The sequence below is a fragment of the Triturus cristatus genome, chromosome 1_1 (genome assembly GCF_964204655.1).
Source record: "Triturus cristatus chromosome 1_1, aTriCri1.1, whole genome shotgun sequence".
In the NCBI taxonomy this organism is placed as follows: domain Eukaryota; kingdom Metazoa; phylum Chordata; class Amphibia; order Caudata; family Salamandridae; genus Triturus; species Triturus cristatus.
The window spans coordinates 139,288,955-139,303,919 of record NC_140579.1 but is presented as its reverse complement, the minus strand read 5'-3'; the positions used below and the strand labels follow the sequence as shown (position 1 = coordinate 139,303,919).

Sequence of the window (14,965 nt, the reverse complement as noted above, 5' to 3'; positions counted from 1 at the left end):
GGATATGGCCTATGATGGCGAATCGTTGTTTGGAAAACATATAGATGACGCACTCCAAGCAATAAAGACTGATACCGATACAGCAAGATCATTGGGCTCCTTGCAGTACAAACGCGGTACCTTCAGAGGAGCAAGAGGCTGTGGTTTTTCTTCCAGAGGAGGGTATCAAACCCAGCAGAATAGGTACCAGCCTCAATTTAGACAATCCTATCAGTCTTCATACAGACAAACCAACACGTCTGGTTTCTCTCGTCAAGGCGGACGAAAAAGGTCGCAGAATCAAGGACGAGACACCACAAGGAAACAATGATTTCTGCAGGGCGCCTTCCACTCCCTTTCCCCTCCCTGTGGGTGCGAAAATTTCAGCTTTTGCGAACAGGTGGCAGGAAATTACATCGGACCAATGGGTTCTGCACCTGGTTCACAACGGTCATACCTTAGAGTTTGTCACCAAGCCACCCACCACACCACCCAAGGGACCCCCTCCCCCACGTCTTCACTTATTATTCAAAGAAGCTTTAACAATGCTCCTCAAGAATGCAATCGAGAAGGTTTCCGCACTTCAAAAGGGGACGGGTTTCTATTCCCGCTTTTTTCTCATCAAGAAGAAATCAGGGGAGTGGCGTCCGATCTTAGACCTTCGCAACCTGAACAGATTCCTCAAGAAGCAGGGATTTCGCATGGTCACGCTGGCAGAAATTCTAGGTTGTCTCAACGAGGGAGATTTTCTGGCTTCTTTGGATATGGAAGACGCTTACTTTCACATCCCAATACATCCGAAGCATCGCAAATATCTTCGCTTCACCGTGGCTGGCGCCCATTATCAGTTCAAAGTGCTCCCGTTTGGGCTAAAATCTGCTCAAAGGATCTTTACGAAGTGCCTAGCTCCTGTGGCAGCAGCGTTACGATCCCACGGATTCCAAGTCTTCCCGTATTTGGACGATTGGTTACTAAAAGGCCCTTCGGAAAGCGCAGTCAAAACTGCTGTGACAACATCTCTTCGTCTGTTCCACTCTCTGGGGCTTACTGTGAACAGGAGCAAGTCTCAGTTACACCCGATGCAAGTCCTTCCTTTTCTGGGAGCTCTGTTAGATACCGTCCGCTGCAAGGCATTCTTATCTCACGAACGGCAGGTTCATCTTCAAAAACTGGCAATCCTGATTTCCAGAACAAAGTCAGTTTCTGTCCACATGTTCGCGTCGCTCCTAGGGATGTGCTCTTCTGCAATACACCTCGTCCCTTTGGCACGACTTCGGATGAGACCCCTGCAGGAGGAGTTACATCTTCAGTGGCAGCAGGCTGTGGGTTCCTTCGACGACATCCTCAGGGTCACTCCAGGCATGAAGAGTGCTCTATGTTGGTGGTCCCACATACCCAACCTAGCAGAAGGACTCACTTTCATACAAAAGGTTCCAGACTTTGTCCTCACTACGGATGCTTCTATAGAAGGATGGGGAGGTCATCTCCAAGATTTACAGATACAGGGGAAGTGGTCTCCAGAGTACAAGAACAGGCACATCAACAGCCTGGAATTGCGAGCAATTTTCCTGTTTCTGCAAGCTTTCCTTCTAAGGATTGCAGGTTCCTCGGTACTAGTTCGGACCGACAATACCACCAGTATGTTTTATGTGAACAAGCAAGGAGGGACAAGATCAGCAACTCTATCCGCAGAGGCTCAGGATTTGTGGGAATGGGTCACGCTCCACAACATAACCCTCAGAGCAGAACATGTCAGAGGTCTCTGCAATACACTAGCGGACACGCTCAGCAGGTCCCAATCGGACTGCCACGAATGGGAACTAGAGCAGGCTCAAGTGCTCAGGGTATTCAGAGCTTGGGGCACGCCGACACTGGATTTGTTCGCAACAAAAGAAAACAAGAAATGCCGTTATTATGCCAGCAGATACCATCAACAGGGGTCAAGGGGGAATGCCCTGTCCATGCGATGGTCAGGGATTTGTGCCTACGCTTTTCCCCCCGATACCTCTAATACCGAGAGTCATACGCAAGATGAAGTTGGAGGGCTGCCGTCTCATCCTGATTGCTCCCAGATGGCCACACCAGTACTGGTTTCAGGAGCTTCTGCTATTATCCCGGGACCAGCCTATCCGTCTTCTTCCGACGCCCACAATGCTGTCGAGGAACAGAGGTCAGGTACTCCACCCGGACCCTCAGTCCCTACATTTACACGCATGGCTCCTGATTTCTTAGAATTCAAAGACCTGGACATCCCTCAAGACTGTAGGGACATATTAACAAAATCACGAGCTCACAGCACGATAAAAACTTACCGTCTAAAATGGAGACGTTTTTGCTGTTGGTGCGAAGCTAACCATGTTTACTCGGTGGAAGCACCTGCAGAACAGCTCCTACCTTATTTGTTACATCTGGCAAGATCTGGACTCTCTTTCTCTTCAGTCAAAGTCCATTTAGCCGCACTTTCCAGATTCAGAAAGGGTGCTCATGGTCCTTCTCTATGTTCATCCTCTTTAATTAAGCAGTTCATGAAAGTACTATTCCGGGAGTTTCCTCCAGTCAGGCTTCCTCCACCAGAGTGGGAACTCAACACGGTCTTAAGTCAATTAATGAAACATCCATTCGAGCCTATCCATAAGGCTGATCTCAAATTCCTCACCTGGAAGGTTGCCTTACTTCTGACCCTGACGTCAGCTAGAAGAGTGAGTGAAATTCAGGCTTTCACTGTAAAGGAACCATTTCTACACTTCACGCAAGACTACGTACACCTCCGAACTAATCCGACATTCATCCCTAAAGTACCATCGCAGTTTCATCTTAATGAACCTGTGAGGTTAAAGACTTTCTTTCCTAACCCATCTACTCCAGTGGAGCGAGCCTTACATTCTCTTGACATCAAGAGATGTCTCAAATTCTATCTTCAGAAGACCAAGGACCTTAGGAAGTCTGACCAGTTGTTTGTGGCTTATGGCCAAGCTACCCTGGGGAATGCAGTTACAAAATCCATTATTGCCAGATGGATAGCATCAACAATCCATTTCTGCCATGACAAAGCTCACAGGCCTTTATTACGGAAAGCCAAGGCCCATTCCACAAGAACGGTAGCAGCGTCTACAGCATTGTTTGCTGGGGTGACTCTGGAGAATATCTGCCGTGCTGCGACATGGAAGAATGTCCACACTTTTACGAGACATTACTGCCTCCAATCTACGCATCAAGACGATGCAGCGGTCGGACAAGCTGTCCTGCAACATCTTTTCCTCTGAGATGGTTTCAGGTACCTTTTTTTCTACTTTTCGCATTTTATATATGTCTATTTGTATATATGTTACTATATTTTATCCTGACAATAGCATGTTCTACAATAATGTCATGTTTCACTTCGAATGTTTTTGCGCTACATGTTGCTTTCTCTTTGTAGCTTGCATATTTCGAATTTTAAGATATTGTTTTCTTATACCTCTTATTAACGAGATGTGGATGCAACTGGGAGAGTATCAGCACTAGTCTCCCACCATCCGCAAACGACTGTATACTTCGTATACTGCTCGCTATTCTGATTCAGGCATGTGAATCTATGAAAGATACCCCAATACTGGATAAGAAAACAAGTTACTTACCTGTAACTACAGTTATCCAGTATTGGTATCTTTCATAGATTCACATGCACCCACCCTCCTCCCCGTAGAGTCAGTTCTCTATGTTTTGGGGACATTTACTTCCCACTTGTGCTAGGAAAATCTGAGGAGAACTGGCTCTGCTGAGAGGGTTCTAGAAGGGTGCTGATGTCTGATTGGTTGTTACCAATTCTTGGGTTCTTTTGCAAAATGAGGTAGATAGGCTGCTAAGATCTAGGCTTTAGGCCTTTTCTTTGGGCCTACTATTAACACTTTTGGCACTACTTTTTATTTACCGGGGACTCCCGCCTCGGCGACGGGGAATGATTCAGGCATGTGAATCTATGAAAGATACCAATCCTGGATAACTGTAGTTACAGGTAAGTAACTTGTTTTCTTCTGCATGTCCAGGTGTGGAGGGGGTCTGGACAGACGGGGGGGGGGGGGGGGGGCTACCTCTCCTTTGAGGGGAGGCTGATTCACATTCCAAAGGCAGCAAGCCGTAGGAGGCTAATCAGCAGGTCATCCTGAAGGAGGGGGTGTTACACCCTCTTCTCGGACAGGCTTTTGTTCTGGGTCTCCTTAGAGCAGAGGCTCTCACTCTAGGAGGTCAGAACAGCGTCTTGGGCAGTAGGCTGGTAAAAAAACAGTCAGCAAGCACATCAGAGGCTGGTAAGTTTTCAGGGGGCACCTCTAAAATGCCCTCTAGGTGCATGTATTGTTAATTCCGGCACTGGCATCAGTGTGGGTTTACCAGTAAGAGATGTTTGATACCATACATCCCTATCGAATAAAGCCATCATGTAGCTGGGGGAACTCATTTTCACATGTTCTAAAGTGGCTTTCCTGGTCACTTGTACTGGCAGTAATGGAACTGAACAGCATAGGGGTATATCTGCTCATGCAGGTATGTCCTCACGTGTAGTACTAAGTACCCTACCTTAGGGCTATCAGGCCTGCTGTAGGGGTGACTTACAAGTGTCACAAGCAGTGTAAGAGACATGGCACACAAGGATGTGACATGTCGTGTTTTCACTTTTGACTGCACCAAGACACGCAGCCTGCAATGGCATTTGTGCATGTGCTTGGTGAGGGGTCCCTTAGGGTGGCACAATTGGTTCTGCAGACCCTAGGAACACTCTTTAGTGCCTCAGGCCCTAGGTATCAGGGGTACCATTTACTAGGGACTTATAGAGGGTGCTAAAGGTTTTGCCAGTTGGGGTAACAATTGTCCATTTTTAGGTAAAGAACACTGGTACTGGAGGCCTGGTTAGCAGGAATCCAGTACACTTCAGTCAAAGTTGCATCAAGAAACAGGAAAAAAAATGGATGGGGGGTTACTGCAACAAAAGCCCAGTTTCCTACAATAATAAATGCATAATGAGCAGTTCAGCGATGAGTGAATCGGTGAAAACATGTGTTCTGCAATCAAAAGAGGGTTCACACAATGCATTAAAATTACTGAAGCCTGAAACAAGAGAGAATCCTAATAACCGATCCTAATAACCTTACGTACCTACGTAAAGTATGTGATTTCCTTGAGTACATTTGACATTGCCCCTATGAGCAGCAAGTTTTAAACATGTCCCGGAACTACATATATTTTCAGTGTCTCTGGGGCCTGCTGGTGACACATCACTTCAGGAATCTGTGCATTAGCTCACATCTATAGGTTGTATTCCCAGCATATCCACTCAGCCTTTCATCTTTCTGAGGTTGATAAAATTAGTGCTATTGAGTTTAGTAATAAACATTTTGAAATCCAGGTGCATCATTACAAGTCACCAGCACAGCATCCTTCTCCTGCCTATCTTGTTGACATGCTCGCCACTTCCTGTGGCTCTTGACAACCCCAGAGTTGGGACACCATGGACTTGAAACTAAGAAGTGTTAAAACGACTAAAGGCTTTCGCAATCTGTGAACTCAGAATATGGAACAGCATCCCCATATCTGTAAGGTACGCCCCGGCGCTGCTGCAATTGAGGAAAGAGCTGAAGACACCACTCCTTAAATAACACTATATCACAGCAGAGTACCAGTCTACTTCAACTCTCAGAATCCAGCTACATCTTCACTCACTCATTGACTGTATATTTGCCTTTGGCCCCATACAGCGTTCTATTGCCTTTTGTCTGGATTTGTGCTATATGAATACCATATACATAAATACATTTGGTATTCTTCACCAAGGTGGCAAAAAGTGTGAAAGCACACTTTACAAATCTCGAAATGTATGTTTTTTCCTGCTCTAGGCTCAGTGGTGCTCTGTCCAGGAGCTACCTCTCAGAGCTGTGGGCAGAAGATCTCTGCTGGAGTAAGCTCAATCAACGCCCTCTCCAGACCAGCTCTGATCTCTTGGATTAAGCTCTTTGTATGCTTTCCTGGAGACTCTCTGTGTGCTCTTCCTTGTAGCTCTCTAACCTGCTTAACCTATCTTCACCTTCCCCCACCCTCTCCCCTCAGGAGGGCTCTGAGGTTTTGTACCAGTCTGCCTCAATGATCTATTTGGGAGCTGCTCTGAACTGTTTAAGGTCCTGTGCTGAGCTACTTGCATGCTATCCTGCAGGAATTCTCTTGCCCTGTATTGGTACCCGCAGGATCTCTTAAAGGAATTCTCTATCAATCAGGATTTGTGTAGCGCGACCACATCACCCGTGAGCGTCTAGAGGCATTGTGGGGTTCTGCTGTGGGATTCCGCTGCCTGTTTCTATTGGTTGAAAATCCAGGTCTTGAGGTCCTTCCTGAACTGTTGGAGTGATGGAGATGCTCTGAGGTGTAGGGGGAGGGTGCTAAATGTCTGAGCTGCCAGGTGGGAGAAGGAGCAGCCTCCGCTGTTCACCTGGCAGATGCTCTGTGCTAACCTCCATCTTTGTGCTAAGGACTGTCCAAATTCCTGCGCCGAGGCCCTTTATGCTCTCATGCCAAGCTCCTTGGATACTCTCCTGCAGGCCGCCTTTGCTATGCTTCCTATATGCTCTTTTGCAGGGATGCTCTGATGTCACAAGCTAAGCCTTTGCTGTAAGCTTGTAGTATTCTCTGCTGTAAGCTTCTGGTATGCCCTTCTGCAGGAGACTTTGGTTGTCCTGTGCTAAATATCTTGTTTGCTCTCCTGCAGGAATTCATCGAAGAGATCCTGTCACCTCCCTTTGGTGGAATGATGGCCTTTGTGAAGGAGTCAGAGTCGCTGATTGAGAAGGGGCAGCTTGACAGATTGAAGAATGAAGAAGGTGAGGTCACATCACATTTGGGCCCAAAACTCAGTGGTTTTCCTGTTTTTCCTCTTTCTAGTCCGTCTCCTCCATCTTGCCTTCTGACCGGCTACTCGTCAGTACGTCCAACAACTGACCGTCTGTCTCATTGTTGGTTCCAGGAAGCTGGTTGTTCTGTGTGGTGCCTAGCAGTCTAGTCTTTTGAGGGGGCGCATGTCACAACCTTCTCGTTCTTTTGAAGGAGAGGTCCTCCATTTTGGGTTTGTTTGAGAGGTGGCGAACACTTCTCAAGTGATAGGCACGTCTCAGATCTATTGTAAAAAGTAAAGTATACCACCTTTTCTCCAATGAGTGTGGTGTGCAACAAGGATTCCCAGGGTCAGGTGAGCGGTGGAGCTGCAGCTTTTTCAAATGGGAACAGCGTTGTCTGCAGACCTCTGTTCCATCATTGGTGAGATAACCCGCTGTTTCTCTCCAAATGGTGCCGGTGGATAGAGTACGGCTGCTCTTGCTACTCTTAAATATTTACTTCTGGAGTCCGCTGCAAGGTAGCTCTAACAATGTTTTCTCCATGGAATGGAAGGAGTGTATCCATGTCTCTCTTGGGCAGATGTGATGCCCTGTGTTAGTTTTAAGGAGGTTTGCGTGTGCCCCACTTCCTTCCTGTGAATGGATGTTATGCCTTGGGTTAGTTTTAAAGAAGGATGGCTGTGTCGCAGTCTTAAGCTTGAAGCACACTAGTATTTTTAAGGAGAGGTGAGTGTGCCCTAGTCTTGCTCTTGAAATTCTGTGTTACCTTTAAGGGGAACAATGTGATGTCTTGTGATAGAGGTGTGATTGTGCCCTGGGCCTTGCTTTGATCACATTTGATGCCCTGTGATAGGTTTGAGAGGTGACAGTACCCCGGCCCTTCCATTGAATTGATGTGATGCTCTGTGTTAGGAGAGAAGTGTGTGCAGTGGTTCTTCCCTTGAAACACTCTCTGTTAGTTTTATGGTGGGGAGAGTGTGCCCGTTGCCCTTCTCTAATAACGCTCTGTGTTCGTTTTAATGAGGGGAGAGTGTGCCGGTCCTTCCCTTGAACGGATGTGATGTCCTGTGTTAGTGTTAAGGAGGGGAGTAAGTGCCCTGGTCCTTCCCTTGATCGGATGTGATTTCCTGTATTAGTGTTAAAGAGGGGAGAGTGTGCCTGGTCATTCCCTTGAACAGATGAGATGTCTTGTGTTAGTGTTAAGGAGGAGAGTGTGTGGCCCGGTCCTTCCCTTGAACAGATTTGATGTCCTGTGTCATGTTTAAAGAGTGGTGGGTGTGCCCCGGTTCTTCCCTTTAAATGCTTTGTATTGCTTTTAAGGAGGGGAGAGTGTGCCCCAGTCCTTCCCTTGAACGGATGTGATGTCCTGTGTTAGTTATAAGGAGGGGAGAGTGTGTCCGCTCCTTCCCTTGAACTGATGTGATGTCTTGTGTTAGTGTTAAGGAGGGGAGAGTGTGTCCCGTCCATCCCTTCAACAGATGTGATGTCCTGTGGTAGTTTTAAGGAGGGGAGTGTGTGCCCCGGTCCTTCCCTTGATCGGATGTGATTTCCTGTGTTAGTGTTCAGGAGGGGAGAGTGTGCCCCAGGTCCTACCCTAAACGGATGTGATGTCCTGTGTTAGTTATAAGGAGGGGAGAGTATGCGTGGTCCTTCCCTTGGACTGATGTGATTTCCTGTGTTAGTGTTAAGGAGGGGAGTGTGTGCCAGTCCTTCCCTTGAATGGATGTGATGTCCTGTGTTATGTTTAAAAAGGGGAGTGTGTGCCCTAGTTCTTCCCTTTAAATGTTTTGTATCGCTTTTAAGGAGGGGAGTGTGTGCCCTGGTTCTTCCCTTTAAATGCTTTGTATTGCTTTTAAGGAGAGGAGGATGTGGCCCGGTCTGTCACTTGAATGGATGTGATGCCCTGTGTTAGTTTTAAGGAGGGGAGAGTGTGCCCGGTCCTTCTCTTGAACGGATGTGATGTCCTGTGTTAGTGTTAAGGAGGGGAGAGTCTGCCCCGTTCCTTCTCTCGAACTGATGTGATGCGCCCTGATAGTTTAAAGGAGGGGAGATTGTGGTCCAATCCTTCTCTTGAAATGCTCCATGTTTGTTTTAAAGGAGAGAGACTGTAATACTGCCCTTCTCTTGGACGGATGCAACGCTCTGTGTTACTTTTAAGGAGGGGCGAGTCTATCCCCGTGTCTTCTGGTATGGACATTGAGGGAGTGTGGCGGTACGCGGGGGGGGGGGGGCGCGAGCCCATGGACCAATAATATCATATGTCGCTTTGAAGTGTGTCCGAATTTTGCTTGTACAGTAACACCATCTCACCTCCCTTAGGCCGCGTAGTGCAGCTGGTCCGTGGATTTGCTGCCACCTGGAAGCAGTCAGTTGAGAACCTGAGTCAGGATGTGATGCGTTCCTTCACCAACTTCAAAAATGGCACCGGTATCATCCAGGTGAGGGCACTGAGCACTGGCGTTTGTTATCGAGGGATTTCAGGCAGTAATGATTGCATGCATCGGTATCATCCAGGTGAGTGTGCTGACCACTTGCGCCCGTACTTGAGGGATTGCAGGCTGTAATGACTGTATGAACCAGTATCATCCAGGTGAGGACACTGAGCACTCGTTCCCGAGGGATTGGAGGCAGTAATGACTGTATGCACCAGTATCATCCAGGTGAGGGCACTGAGAGCTAGTTCCTGAGGGATCAGAGGCAGTAATGACTGTATGCACAGGTATAATCCAGGTGGGGGCACTAATCGCTGGCACTCTTTCTCGAGGGATCGAGGCAGTAATGACTGTATGCACTGGTATCATCCATGCACTGGTGTCTCGGGCAGTAATTACTGTGTGCACCAGTATAATCCAGGTGAGTGCAGTGATCTGGCACTCGTTCTCAAGGGATCAGAGGCAGTAATGGCTGTATGCACTGGTATCAACCAGGTGAGGGCCCTGAGCGCTGGCACTTGTTATTGAGGGATCGGAGATTGTTTGCACCAGTCCCTAGTACAGGTGTCACACCCCAGCTCTGGTTTCAGGAGCGGTGGGAAGCAGGTCATGGATACCGTCATTGTCCAGGCATGGGTGCCTTTCAGAAATTGGGTTTCTGATTGGCACCCTGTCTAAGCAAGAACCACAATCCTAGTGAGGGTAAGTCAGATATACACCCTATATTAACCTGTGCTCACCCTCTGGTAGCTTGGCACAGAGCAATCAGGCTTAACTTAAGAAGCAATGTATAAAATATTTGTGCAACACTTCAAACAGTTAAACAGTGAAAAACCACACATAAAGATACAATACCTGGTTAGAAAAATGGACCTCAATGTAATGAACAAAACAAGACCAAAACAACAAAAATCCAGTAAGTGGAATCGGAGTTATGAATTTTTATAGGATATCTTGAAATATAGAGCTTAAAGCAAAGTATAAAGTGCCCGTTGGGGCTATCTGGTCATGCTAAACCGGATCAAATCCAAAAGTTCAGTATGACCACAATAGAGCGTGGGTCGGAAACCGTACCATGGTTCGGGGTTGCGTTGACGTTGTGGGCAAGATGCGTGGAGCAAAGAAGGCAATGTGTCGATCCTGGAGATGTAAGCGATGCGTTGGTTGCGAGCCACGCAAATAGGAGATGCGTCGTCGTTAAACCTGGGTTGGAGAGATGCAGGTTCAGTCCTTCTCTCTCCCAGGCAAAAGGGCAGCAGGTCAGCACAGCAGAGCAAGAATCCAGCAGAGTGACAATCCTTTCCGCAGCATAGCAGTCCTCCTTCCTGGCAGAGTATCCACAGGTCCAGAAGTATACTGAGTTGGTGGTGCCAGGGGTCCAGTACTTTTACCAAGTGGTGCCATTGTGCACTTCAAAGCCCTCTCTTTGAAGCCTCCCCCACTTCAGAGTCCCTGCCCTTCCTGCTCTGGTCTCAGACTCACAACAGGGGCGTCTGCAGCCCTTTGTGTCAGAACAGACCCTAGCCCTTTCAGGTGTAAGTTTCAGTTCCTCCCTCCCATCCTGACTAGGATGGCACATCAGTCACACCTAAGTTCCCTTTGTGTGTGGCTGTCTGGTGGGAATGCACAAAGCCCAGCTGTCACCCATCCCAGACATGTATTCAGAGACAGGCAGAAGGCACAGAGGGCCATATTATACAAAGTTCCCCCGGGGACGCAACGTGCGTTTGCAACTGCTCTGCGCGCGCCTGGGCACTTTGGTATTACAAAATGGGCAGCAGATGCTTGTGCAGCCCCTTCTGTAATACTGATAGTGCAGTGCACATATAGCACCAGCACTACCATCAGAGGGTGTTCCCTCATTTGCATGGGGGCATAGCCTCATGCAAATGAGGGAATCTCTTTGCATCTGCGCCTATTATAGATGCAGGCGCAAAGGCAAAGAAGCTGTCAGGAGGCATGCTGACAGTGCGCCCCCTGATGACAGTCCTCTGGGGGAGATGAAGGGGGTCTTATGGACACCCTAGACATTCCCTTGCAGGCAGTTGCAGTCACTCACTGCACCTGCCTGAAAGGGGCTCGCTCACTCCTCATAAAAGTGCAGGCAAGTTGCCACCGGCACTGTGAAACACGGAGCAGCTGCTTCAAAGCCGCTCTGTATTTGAGTTGAATGCGCTGCCCCCAGGGCAGCATGAGTTCACGGCTGCCCTTGGGGCAGCGTATTCAATCTAACACGGCGCACTCTCCTTGTAAGCGCTGAGCACACCTTTTGAAAGGTGCACCTGGTGCTAACAAGGAAAAGGCGCTGCATTTTATAATACAGCCCCAGATGGCTAAAGTAGAAAAATGGCAACTTTCTAAAAGTGGCGTTTTCATAATTACAATTTAAATTGTGATTCTAGAGACAACAAACTTGGGGGTCCCATGTCATCCCAATTGGAAATTACACTCATTAGATTTAATAAGGTAATCCCAATGTTAACCTATAAGAGAGATATGCCTTGCTGTAGCGAAAAATGAATATAAGAGTTTTTCACTACCAGGACATGTGAAACGTAAAAGTACATGTCCTACTTTTGAAATACACTTGAGGGGCTTCCCCGAGTTGTCAGTGCGGGTGGTATGCGCACTGAACAGAGTGCGCTGATGGTGCGGCCCCTCCTCTCTTTTCTCTGCCGGTTCCCATCTTACCGGTGTTTCTGGCTCATTACAGGGAAGACTGATAGTATCGGCAATTGCTTTATCTTATTCAAGTCTTGGGGGTGTATTTCAGTATGAATGTCCCACACCTCATTGGAAAGTTGCAGGATTAAATGGCTTGGCCTGGGAGCTCTGTTGCGGCGCGTCCGCCGTGTTCGGCAGTTAGCCAGGCTCCCGACTCGCTTTCATTGTTAGAGACTTCCTGCCAAAATTATTTACAATTCTTTGTAGCTGCAAATAACGCAAGGTAATCCCTCTGACTTTGGAGTAATTCCTGCTTCCTTCTTGCAATGGCTTCTTTAATCACCTTGCGGCATGCTACTACGCCCATGGGATCCCTTGGAGCAACTGTAAGAGCCCTTTGTAAATCACGATTGACCTCTGACCACTCATAATTAAACCATCTGGGATTGAAGGGGTGTTCCCGTTGGGGACTTATCAGCTTACTCCTGATGTTCAAGGAGAGTTGGATGAAAGCCTGTACCACACGGTGTTCTGAGACATTCAGACATGCTTCAACTAAACCTTATTCTTGCTAACTATAGAGTGAAAAAGCTGTGCTGGATCAGCAACTTTCCACTTTAACTTTTAAACCATCAGTACTTGTATGTAAATTCGTGGCTCTGCATTCCCCTTTCAATTTATCCTTGGTGCAGAGACTAAATATTACCTCGAGTGGGTTATGGTCCCCTTACGTGGAGGCCAGCACTTGCCCTGATAGCACCAAAGTGTCCAAATCTGATGTTATAAAGAAATTATCTATCGTGGAGGTACAACCTCTACCCCTGTATGTAGGTATCATTTGTTCACCTATTCCAACAATATACATTGCATTAAGCAAATACATGGTGTTGATGATCTAGCGGGTAGGAGCTGGGTTCCACTGGTTCTGTGTAGCACTCAGAAGGGTAATTGAGATCTTTGCGTGTAACGGGTGGGTTCTGTTAGGCCTCCACATGCTGTTGATTATCTAGCAGGTAGGGGTGGGTTCCATTAGTTCTGTGTAGCCCTGTTATAGATGGTGATCTTCGGTGTAGCAGGTGGGTTCTATTAGTCCTCTCCACAGTGTTGGTGATCTAGCGGGTAAGGCCAGGTTCCCTTTTCTCTGTGTATCCCACTGCCGCTTACTGGGCATCCTGTGAATAAGGGTGGGTTCTCTTGGATGTCTGTAGCTCTCTAATAGGCGATGGTGATCTTGCGGGTGGGTTCTTATTAGCCCCCCTCGGAGTGTTGATGATCTTACAGATAGCGGATGGGTTTCATTATCCCTCTTCAGGATGTCGATGATCTTAAGGGTGACAGATGGATTCAATTAGCCCTCTACACACGTTACGGGTGATCTTGCGCATAGGCAGTGGGCTCCATTTGCTGTCTGTATCCCACTGCAGCTTGATGGCCATCTTGCTGGGTAGGGAGGGTTCTATTGGCTGTGAGCATGGTGATTTATCATACCTATCTCCCTCTCTCACTTGTGGTTTGTTCTCTCTATCTCGCAGGGAGCGCTGACCCAGCTGATCCAGTATTATCACCGCTTCCATAAGGTGCTGTCCCAGGCGCCCTTCAAGAATCTGCCGGTCCGCTCCGAGCTTATCAACATACACCATCTCATGGTAGAAGTGAAGAAGCACAAGCCCAACTTCTGATGTGACAATAACAGCGCTTTCCAGAAAATGAATTTGTGCGCCATTCTCCCAGGAATTGACATGAAAATATGCAGCAGCTCATCCTTTCCAGGAATTTGGATGAAATTTCAAGAACCTCTCAAAAACAGGATATATATTATCACCTCAGTGGTATGCTCCCAGGAATATTGCCGCAAGCCTTTCGTAACCAGTAAAATCACTACCTAGCTCCTCCAAACCGCCTTTCTAAGAATTAACACAAGATGCCGGTCTCTCTCTATGCAACAAGAATGTGATCCCGAAAGTGACATTCCCATGCCACACTACACAAACACACTACAGCAAAAGACCACTTGCGGGAATGATGATTGTAAGGTAGGTGGGCATCTGGTTCTCCACGTGTTGGCTTTTTCTGGGAGGACCCACCACCATACCCCAAGACTGACAGGGACCCCGAGTGCCCCACCAACTCCACGTAGTTCATTGCCAGTAAAACGTGTGTCCTGTCCTGTCCTGCTACTCTTCAAGGATGTTACCTGATGTAATGCCTCTTTCTTTCCCATGTGACGTCCTGATAGTGCCATTCTGTTGTGGTCTTTAAAGATATGTCCAGAATTAGGAGGCAAGACCCAGACTGCTCTGGAGAAGGTTACTGAGAGCACAGACTGTAAAACACCCTGAACACCCCCTTCTGTTCAGACAGAGGAGAGATTGCTCTGAGGTCTAATGCCTGAACTTGTGACCTTGAATGCTAAACCATCTTTAGGTTTATGTATCGTGGCATTCTGGGACGGGGTGTTCTCATTTCCATGTGTGGAGAATGGGAGCCTGACCCCAGCCTAAAGACAGACTACTTAAAGAGAGTCCTACTCTGTTTCTTCTGCAAGAGGTTATGATCCTTATTAATTGCAGATCCCTCCTGTTAGCAGAGGACGTTTATGTGGCCCATTCCAGTCCTGTCTGTCTTTCCTTTGGATGTGGATTGTGCAACAACGCAAGACCTTGCACCCTACGCCTCAGTCTTTGGTTCTATCTACTGTATCTTCGTAGCGTGGACGTTCCGCAAATCTGTTACTGAACCTCTGACCAAGATGTACATAGTGATACTGGTGACAGTCGCGGTCTCTCACGCTTACCCTTGAATGTCTGAATAAATGATTTTTCCCTCTGATCTGGCCAGGGTGTCTGTTCCAGGTACCTCCGAATACTTTTCTCAGGACCCGTGGAATCTATCCTGCATGAAAATGCGTCTCTAATGGGGCTGAAGCAAGAGGTTATTTCAAAATAATTATGCATAGTGGCATGTTTACATATTAGGGAAATCTAGAATATGCACTTTAGAGTCAAACATGTTTGACATTAATAGAGGTTTCTTATA

At 47.5% G+C, this 14,965-nt stretch overlaps 1 protein-coding gene across 1 annotated transcript in view; it reads left to right on the top strand.

Moving 5' to 3' along the window:
• The window catches only part of VPS52 (VPS52 subunit of GARP complex), a 120,322-nt gene extending 105,564 nt beyond the window's left edge, over positions 1 to 14,758 (top strand). The window contains exons 18-20 of the mRNA XM_085620396.1: positions 6,710 to 6,821; positions 9,153 to 9,271; positions 13,462 to 14,758. Of these exons, the coding sequence (XP_085476522.1) occupies positions 6,710 to 6,821; positions 9,153 to 9,271; positions 13,462 to 13,608 (378 nt within the window). The 3' untranslated portion in view covers positions 13,609 to 14,758. The remainder of the gene's footprint in view (positions 1 to 6,709; positions 6,822 to 9,152; positions 9,272 to 13,461) is intronic.
• Positions 14,759 to 14,965: the final 207 nt, after the last annotated feature.